Source organism: Grampus griseus (genome assembly GCF_964374135.1).
Source record: "Grampus griseus genome assembly, chromosome: 14".
NCBI lineage: Eukaryota > Metazoa > Chordata > Mammalia > Artiodactyla > Delphinidae > Grampus > Grampus griseus.
Window position 1 is genome coordinate 73,640,859 of NC_139008.1, and position 9,542 is coordinate 73,650,400.

A 9,542-nucleotide genomic window follows, 5' to 3' on the forward strand; every position below is an offset into this window, starting at 1 on the left:
TGTAATGCTTTAATTCTTTAAAGAATATAGGTATGTTCTACACAATTCTTTTGTTTGTATAGCTTACTTTGCAGTGAGCTTTTTAAAATTTTTTTTTAAAGTAGCCTGCAGACTCTAATGTTCTGACATTTGTTTATATCTCCTTAGTGTTTCAGCATTGGTAGGCATGTGGTCCGAGTCCAAAGAGACAAAGGTGAAGATTTAAACAACTGGCTTACTATAAAATAATTAGTTTGCTTCAATCGCTGTCTCACCCAGAGCTCAACTGTCATTTCCACAATTCAGGTTCTGTCCCTGACAACACCCAACTCACCCAACAACACCCAATTCATTTTTATTACTCTGAACTATGGTAGCAATGACAAAATACCTTCTCAGACTAGCTTAGGCAGAAAGCCAATTTATTGGGTCATAACTGAACTAGGGGAAGGGTGTGGGAAGAGCTGCTCTCAAGATAAAGGGGAATGAAGGGCTGGTTTGTGCCTTCCGATTCCTCTCTCACCATCATTTCTCTGATTTTCTAAGTGAATTAGTTTCCTTTTTCTTGCACAGTTAACCTACTCCCAGACTGGAACCATAGCTTCTGGAGTTCCCAGGCTCATCTCTACCACCTTTACCAAAAGGAGGGACTTCCCCCTTCCCCTTAGTGTCTATTCAAATAAAGGACATCAGTAGACCTGAGACACACACACACACACACACACACACACACACGCACCCTGCTGTGACTGGGGGTCAGGCTTTCATGATCAGCAGTCCCCATTAGATTCCTAAGTTGATGGTACAAAGAAACAAGAGTTCTTCAGAAGAAACAGCATGCTGTTCTAAGAAGGAGGAAGCCATGTTGGATGTATGCACTGTAGATGTCCACCTTATAGATGATTTATATTTTCTTCCTTTTATTTTATGGGTGTTTTCTCTCTTCTGACTGTGATTTCAAGGGCATCATGCCATTCCAGATGTCAAATTCCACCTTCCCTGTTACTTTCTTGGGGCATTTCAGAGACTACCTGTGAAATGGAAAAGTACACTGATTAGTCATTAGACGTCCAAGGCAAACATGCCTTTGAGAGTTTTTCTTGGGGTTAGGGGAGAATGAAAGAAAAGCCCAGCTTGATGCTGGGAGGGGTAAACTGTTAGGGTAGGTCTGGGTGGGTCTTGCAGGAACAGGGAGTAACTGGGGAACACCTTGCCTATGAAAACTGAACACCAGACCTACCACTGACTTGTTAAATGACCATGGGTGATTCCTTTCTCTTCTTTGGGCTCCATATTCTTTCTATTCTAAGTATGAAGAATTTGGCTGTAATGGTGCCCAAGGGGAGCCAGCCCTGCTTCTTTGTGAGAAAGTGAGGTAGCTATTGGGGCTATGAGAGATGATGCAACAGTAACTGCCATTTCTCCCTGTAAATAATCCTTGGGGAAGGGCCCAAGGTGCTTTCCAGGATGGAGGTGGATATTTCCTGGTAGAACTAAGAAAATGCACCCCTTGTCCCTTGTGAAACCACAGACCCACCCTTGGCACCCGGCCAAGCTGGAGCTGCATAAAACTAGGTTTGGCCTCAGCTCTTAGCCATTCACCTTCCTGACAACATGAAGTCCAGAAACTTCTTGATCCTGGTGGTAGTGCTTCTTGTCCTTGGGACGCTGGTGGCAAAGGCAGCTGTCGTAAGAGGTGAATAGGGAAGTGGCCTGGGTGGGGCTGGGTTGGGTTGAGGAGAGGATGTTGGGGGCAGCCTGGGTACTGACAGGGGGTACTTCCAGAGCAGCAGGCAGGGCTAGAGCCCACTCTTCAGCCTGGACAGTAGGTTTCCAGCGTATCCAGAGAAGTAGGAAGTTGCCTACTAGACTCTACATGCTTTCCACCCCAGGACTGAGATATCAGGGCTGTTTGTGGAAGGAGTGTTGTTACATGACCTTGGCCTCAAGTGTTGATACTTGGACAGAACGTTCAATGAAGTGAGGGGTCCCAGGAATCTGGTCGCTGGGTGTGGGGTCTGTCCCCTGCCTGTCTGTCCCGTAAGATCACCTGTCATCAGTCCTCTAAGAGAAGGTTAAGAACCAACAGGGCCTCAAAAATCATGTAGTTTGAAGACCCCTATTTTCCAAAGGAGGACATTGAGACCTAGGGAGGGGTGAGGATTTGTCAAGACAGTCTCCAGAGCCAGGATGGAGCTCAGGTCTCCTGGTAAGTGTCTCACGGCTCCTTTCCTTTCCATTAAGTTTCCTCAGAGATGCCAAAGTGACACCTCTGAAAGACACTTCAGTCTGGCATATCCTCGTGAGGGCCCTAAGACCCAGAATGGAGGGTGAGGGGAAGAAATGGACACCCGAGGAACCCCGGTCCCAGCCTTCCAAGAGCACAGACCCCAGCTAGCCCTTGAGATAGCTCCCCTATCTCAAGTCACATTTTGAGGGACACTGCAGTGAACAGTGGCTGGACCTGGAGGAAAGACTAGATAGTTAAAGCAGGTACACTGTTCTAAATGTGGGGATATTTCTTTGTTGTCCTAAAGGTCAAGGCACTACGAAAGGCAATGTTCTGATCAAAGGACAAGATCCAGTCGAAGGTCAAGATCCAGTCGAAGGTCAAGATCCAGTCGAAGGTCAAGATCCAGTCAAAGGTCAAGAAGATCCAGCCATGTTCCCATGGATAACTAGGCGTGGCTCCTGCCCCAGTGTTAGTCGCCAGTGCCTCATATTCAATCCCACTCACGAATGTATGACAGATGCTCATTGCGCGGCGGACAAGAAGTGCTGTGTGGGCTATTGCGGGAATGTCTGTGTGTATCCCCGGTGAGGTGAGAACTGGGTGGAGGAAGAGGTGGCCTGTGAAGGCACAGAAAGGCTGAGAGGTGGAGAGTGATCCTAGGTTGGTGGGGGAGAGGACATGGGGAGGTGATGGAGAGACCGAGGGGTCTCGTCCTGAGAGGGATGACAAGTGGACTTGGTCCTGCCTCCCACTGCCTCTGAGTCTTTGACCTGCTGAATCACATCTCTGATTCTCTTTTCTCCTACCAGGTGGAGTCTGTTCTTGCTGCACCGGTGAAGTCCCCAGGGATGCAGATCCTGGTGCCTGTAGCACTACCCTCTCCCACACTGCCCATTCTTCCTTTCATCCGGGTGCCCAAACCTGGGATGCCTCTCTCATGGACTTTCCAATAAAAGACCACTTTCTACTCCATTTGTTTCTGGCTCCTATGACTTCTGGGCCCCTGGAAGCTCTGGGGAGATGGGTGTGGAGTTGGGACTTCCAGTCCCCAGTGGCGAGTGGAGAGGGACCCACGGCAGATGTTACTGTTGTGTGAAGGAGAGCGGGGGCAGGAACGAAAGGCCCATTCCTAGGGTTCACTGTAGAAATCCAATAATCAACCCAAGAACTGCAGCCTCTATTTCACCAGGAAATGGAAACCTAGACATTTTGCCTTTGGCCTTGGACCGGGGAAATAAAACCTAAAACCTTCCCAATTGACCCCTACTTCTGACCTGGCTATGATCAACCCTGTCAGTGTGACTAGCCAACCCTTGTGGCTAAATCTACAGCTCCCTCCTTCTTTTCCTTTCATGTTTCCCAGGGATCTATGTCCTCCCAAGAAGACATAGAAACACATGCTGGGAAATCCCTGCTCATGAAGCATTTCTCCTATTCGTGCCTGAGGGGCCTCCAATAACACATAATTCCTTTGGGTTAAGCGATATCCTCTCCCAGCTTTCTATTTGAAGATGTGAACGAGGATGCAAGACACACTGAGTCCCTGATCCTTTCTTGTGATCGCTGAATAATGTTCTCTGGAGATGTACAAGTTGGGGTAGAGCAGACTCGGGGAGTGAAGACAGCAGAAGGGTGTATGTTGGGCAAACTTGGATGACCTCGTGGCTCTGCTGTTGGCTCACCTGCCCCACTGTCCTTGGACAATGAAGTTCTCAGGGAAGGTCAAAGCCACAGGGGGAGGAGCATTTGGGGTGAAGTGGGCAGAGCACAGGCTTGGGCGTCAGGAGACCCGAGTTCTAGCCCCAGCCTCCTCCCCAGTTGTTGGATGACCTCAGACAAATCTCTGAGCCTCAGTTGTCTACTCATTCTGAGGGGGGTTGAATGAAATCATTCTGGAAATATAATAATGAATGTCAGTTCAGCCCTGACATTATGGCCCTGAAACACCTCTTCTTTCTGTGTGTGTGTTGGGTTCCTGCTAGAGGGGAGGTGGGGAGCAGAGGCTTTGTTGGGGGTGAGAGAACAGAGAGCCCGCTGCCCCTTGGTCCCTCCCAGGGGCCTACAAGCCAGGGTTTTCCTCTCATTCTCCAGGGGATGGACTGGACTGCACATCTTGGAGCACAGGTGAGAGCAGTGGCTAAACTTCTGGCCTGACAAACACATAATACACCATTGGTGGTAAGAACAGTTTCTGTGTTTTAGTGTTTTCTCTGTTCCAGATCCTGTACTAAATATGTTATCTGTATTGTCTTATTTATTTTTCATTAGAACTCTCTCAGATGGGTAGTATACACATCTTTAATTTTGTTAAGAGTTTGAAGCCCATGAAAGCTTCACTTAATCACCCAAAGACACACAGTGAGTATGTGATGATAAATCCTATTTAAAAATTAAGCTAAATCCTATTTTTATTTTTAATTTTTTTGGCTGCACCATGTGGTTTATAAGATCTTAGTTCCCCAACGAGGGATTGAACCCCAGCCCACGGCAGTGAAAGCGCGGAGTCCTAACCACTGGACTGCCAGGGAATTCCCATAAATCCTATTTTTATTATAAACTAGCAATAATCAGAAAATGGAATGGAAGAAAATTCCCACTTATAATATCAACACAATTAAACCGCTCAACAAATAAACTTAATGAGAGACAGGCAGAACTTTAAAAAAGAAATGTAAACAAGTGTTCATGTAGCACATAAAAAAGTCTTGAATAAATAATTAACATGCTCCCGAATGTGAAGATTCTGTATGGTGAAGATAGCAGTATTTACCCCTTCGATTTTGTCTCTTTTGCCCCAGCTTTATTTATTTATTATTATTTTAAAATAAATTTATTTATTTTGGGCTGCGTTGGATCTTCCTTGCTGTGCACAGCCTTCCTGTAGTTGTGGCGAACGGGGGCTACTCTTCGTTGCGGTGCGTGGGCTTCTCATTGTGGTGGCTTCTCTTGTTGCAGAGCATGGGCTCTAGGCGTGTGGGCTTCAGTAGTTGCTGTGCGTGGGCTCAGTAGTGGTGGCGTGCGGACTTCAGTAGTTGTGGCTCGCAGGGTCTAGAGCACAGGCTCAGTAGTTGTGGCGCACGGGCTTAGTTGCTCCGTGGCATGTGGGATCTTCCTAGACCAGGGCTTGAACGCGTGTCCCCTGCATTGGCAGCCGGATTCTTAACCACTGCGCCACCAGGGAAGCCCCCCTCCCCCCACCTTTAATGAGATAAAAATTGACATATAACATGAATGTTTGAGGTGTACAATGTGGTGATTTGATACATGTATACCCTGCAAAATGTTTACCACAGTAAGAATAGTTAAATCCTTCACGTCATGTAATTACCATTTTGTTTTTGCTGTTGTTACCATGAAAATATTAAAGCGCTACTTTCATAGCAACTTTCAAGGATAAAATACTTTTGTCCCTGCACACCCTCCCTTGGTGATTTTGGCACCGGATTTACAAAACAATCCAAACAAGGGGTTAGGGACAAAGAAAAGTCTGTGGGTAGATGTACTTTCCCCCCCACGCTTTTTTTTAACATCTTTATTGGGGTATAATTGCTTTACAATGATGTGTTAGTTTCTGCTTTATAACAAGGTGAATCAGTTATCCATACACATATGTCCCCATATCTCTTCCCTCTTGCAACTCCCTCCCTCCCACCCTCCCTATCCCACTCCTCTAGGTGGTCACAAAGCACCAAGCTGATCTCCCTGTGCTATGCGGCTGCTTCCCACTAGCTATCTATTTTACGTTTGGTAGTGTATATATGTCCATGCCATTCTCTCACTTTGTCACAGCTTACCCTTCCCCCTCCCCGTATCCTTAAGTCCATTCTCTAGCAGGTCTGCATCTTTATTCCTGTCTTGCCCCTAGGTTCTTCTGACCATTATTTTTCTTTTTTTTTTTTTTTAGATTCCATATATATGTGTTAGCATATGGTATTTGTTTTTCTCTTTCTGACTTACTTCACTCTGTATGACAGTCTCTAGGTCCATCCACCTCACTACAAATAACTCAGTTTCGTTCCTTTTTATGGCTGAGTAATATTCCATTGTATATATGTGCCACATCTTCTTTATCCATTCATCTGTCGATGGACACTTAGGTGGCTTCCATGTCCTGGCTATTGTAAATAGTGCTGCAATGGACATTTTGGTACATGACTCTTTTTGAATTATGGTTTTCTCAGGGTATATGCCCAGTAGTGGGATTGCTGGGTCTTATGGTAGTTCTATTTTTAGTTTTTTAAGGAACCTCCATACTGTTCTCCATAGTGGCTGTATCAATTTACATTCCCACCAACAGTTCAAGATGGTTCCCTTTTCTCCACACCCTCTCCAGCAGTTATTGTTTGTAGATTTTTTGATGATGGTCATTCTGACCGGTGTGAGATGACATATCATTGTAGTTTTGATTTGCATTTATCTAATGATTAATGATGTTAAACATTCTTTCATGTGTTTGTTGGCAATCTGTATATCTTCTTTGGAGAAATGTCTATTTAGGTCTTCTGCCCATTTTTGGATTGGGTTGTTTGTTTTTTTGATATTGAGCTGCATGAGTTGCTTGTATATTTTGGAGATTAATCCTTTGTCAGTTGTTTCATTTGCAAATGTTTTCTCCCATTCTGAGGGATGTCTTTTGGTCTTGTTTATGGTTTCCTTTGCTGTGCAAAAGCTTTTAAGTTTCATAAGGTCCCATTTGTTTATTTTTGTTTTTATTTCCATTTCTCTAGGAGGTGGGTCAAAAAGGATCTTGCTGTGATTTATGTCATGGAGTGTTCTGCCTATGTTTTCCTCTAAGAGTTTGATGGTGTCTGGCGTTACATTTAGGTCTTCAATCCATTTTGAGTTTATTTTTGTGTATGGTGTTAGGGAGTATTCTAATTTCATTCTTTTACATGTAGCTGTCCAGTTTTCCCAGCACCACTTATTGAAGAGACTGTCTTTTCTCCACTGTATATTCTTGCCTCCTTTATCAAAGATAAAGTGACCATATGTGCATGGGTTTATCTCTGGGCTTTCTATCCTGTTCCATTGATCTATATTTCTGTTTTTGTGCCAGTACCATATTGTCTTGATTACTGTAGCTTTGTAGTGTAGTCTGAAGTCAGGGAGTCTGATTCCTCCAGATCCATGTTTTTCCCTCAAGACAATTTGGCTGTTCGGGGTCTTTTGTGTTTCCATACAAATTTTAAGATTTTTTTGTTCTAGTTCTATAAAAAATGCCATTGGTAATTTGATAGGGATTGCATTGAATCTGTAGATTGCCTTTGGTAGTATAGTCATTTTCACAATATTGATTCTTCCAATCCAAGAACATGGTATATCTCTCCATCTGTTTGGATCATCTTAATTTCTTTCATCAGTGTCTTATAGTTTTCTGTATACAGGTCTTTGGTCTCCCTAGGTAGGTTTATTCCTAGGTATTTCATTCTTTTTGTTGCAATGGTAAATGGGAGTGATTCCTTAATTTCTCTTTCAGACTTTTCATCATTAGTGTATAGGAATGCAAGAGATTTCTGTGCATTAATTTTGTATCCTGCTACTTTACCAAATTCATTGATTAGCTCTAGTAGTTTTCTGGTGGCATTTTTAGGATTCTCTATGTATAGTATCATGTCATCTACAAACAGTGACAGTTTTCCTCCTTCTTTTTCAATTTGTATTCCTTCTATTTCTTTTTCTTCTCTGATTGCTGTGGCTAGGACTTCCAAAATTATGTTGAGTAATGGTGGTAAGAGTGGACATCCTTGTCTTGTTCCTGATCTTAGAGGAAATGCTTTCAGTTTTTCACCACTGAGAATGATGTTTGCTGTGGGTTTGTAATATATGGCCTTTATTATTTTGAGGTAGGTTCCCTCTATGCCCACTTTCTGGAGAGTTTTTATCATAAATGGGTGTTGAAATTTGTCAAAAGCTTTTTCTGCATCTATTGAAATGATCATATGGTTTTTCTTCTTCAATTTGTTAATATGGTGTATCACATTGATTGATTTGCATATATTGAAGTATGCTTGCATCCCTGGGATAAATACCCCTTGATCATGGTGTATGATCCTTTTAATGTGCTGCTGGATTCTGTTTGCTAGTATTTTGTTGAGGATTTTTGCATCTATATTCATCAGTGATATTGATCTGTAATTTTCTTTTTTTGTAGTAACTTTGTCTGGTTTTGGTATCAGGGTGATGGTGGCCTCATAGAATGAGTTTGGGGATGTTCCTTCCTCTGCAATTTTTTGGAAGAGTTTGAGAAGGATGGGTGCTAGCTCTTCTCTAAATTTGCAAATTTTACTTGCATTCACAATGTGAGCTTTTAATATGTAGACTCAAATCTTTTATTTCAGAGATATTTTCCTCAATTATAGTTTTAAATAATTCTTCTATTTTGTTGTTTTGATTTTCTTCTTTGTGGGACTTGATTTATGTGTCTGGTGAATCTCCATTGACTTTTTAATATTTAAGACTCTCTCTGTATTTTTAAGCTACTTCTTCATTTTTATTTCATGTTCTTTGCTTTTCTTATGTTTTCCATTTTCTTCCTTACTTTACTTAGTCCTTATTTATGAAATGGTTTTGTCCTTTTCTTCAATTTCTCTACTGTCTTTCAGATTCCATTTCACATCTCCCTGCTATTTTGCTATCTCTTCTTTGAGTTTCTGTATTTCTGCTTTATCATGGTTCCTCATACCTTTAATTTGCTTTACTAATTTTAAACATTTATTTTAGAATATCAGTTTTTCTCAGCTTTGTGGTGACATTGTACTGGGGATTTTAAAAATCCTGTTTTAAATGCTTTTAAGCTTTGCTACTCATTTCTGTTTTTTAAAAAGGAGTATTTTTGTATGGTCTATGATTTCTAAATTTATTTCTTATTTTAAAATCAGTAGATTTTCATGGACCAATTATTGAAAGGAATATCTTACTGGAGTGGGATGGGTTGGAGGTTAGAATAGTTTCCTTAGTTTCTTAGCTCAAGGGCTCCCTCCTCTGTTGCTACAATAACGGACAGTTTTCTTAATACACGTGTGGACTTCTTTGATTGTTAAGTACTCATCTGAAATAGGAGGGCTTCCGCCATCAGCCATGGCCTCTAAGAGATATTACACCAACATTTCAAGGTAATAACCTCTCTCAGTACTCCATATTCTTTTTCCCCGATGCATTTTCTTTTATCTTTCTTTTTTTTTTTTTTTTTTTTATCTCCCAACACTTGTGTCCGACCTTTCTTGTTCTCAGACCCGTTCACTTCAACGCCCACGCAAGATGGGTGCTTTGTCTTCTGGGAGGTGAATATTTGCTGATGTTTGGAAGTGTAAGTGTGGGAGGGTGCAGGAGT

At 42.5% G+C, this 9,542-nt stretch overlaps 1 protein-coding gene across 1 annotated transcript; it reads left to right on the forward strand.

Moving 5' to 3' along the window:
• Nucleotides 1–1,593: 1,593 nt before the first annotated feature.
• PI3 (peptidase inhibitor 3) lies at nt 1,594–2,800 on the forward strand (the record flags this gene model as incomplete). The annotated part of the gene is made up of 2 exons (XM_082671660.1): nt 1,594–1,675; nt 2,517–2,800. The coding sequence occupies 2 exons, from the start codon at nt 1,594–1,596 to the stop codon at nt 2,798–2,800; spliced, it is 366 nt and encodes a 121-aa protein (XP_082527786.1).
• Between the last annotated feature and the right edge of the window lie 6,742 nt (nt 2,801–9,542).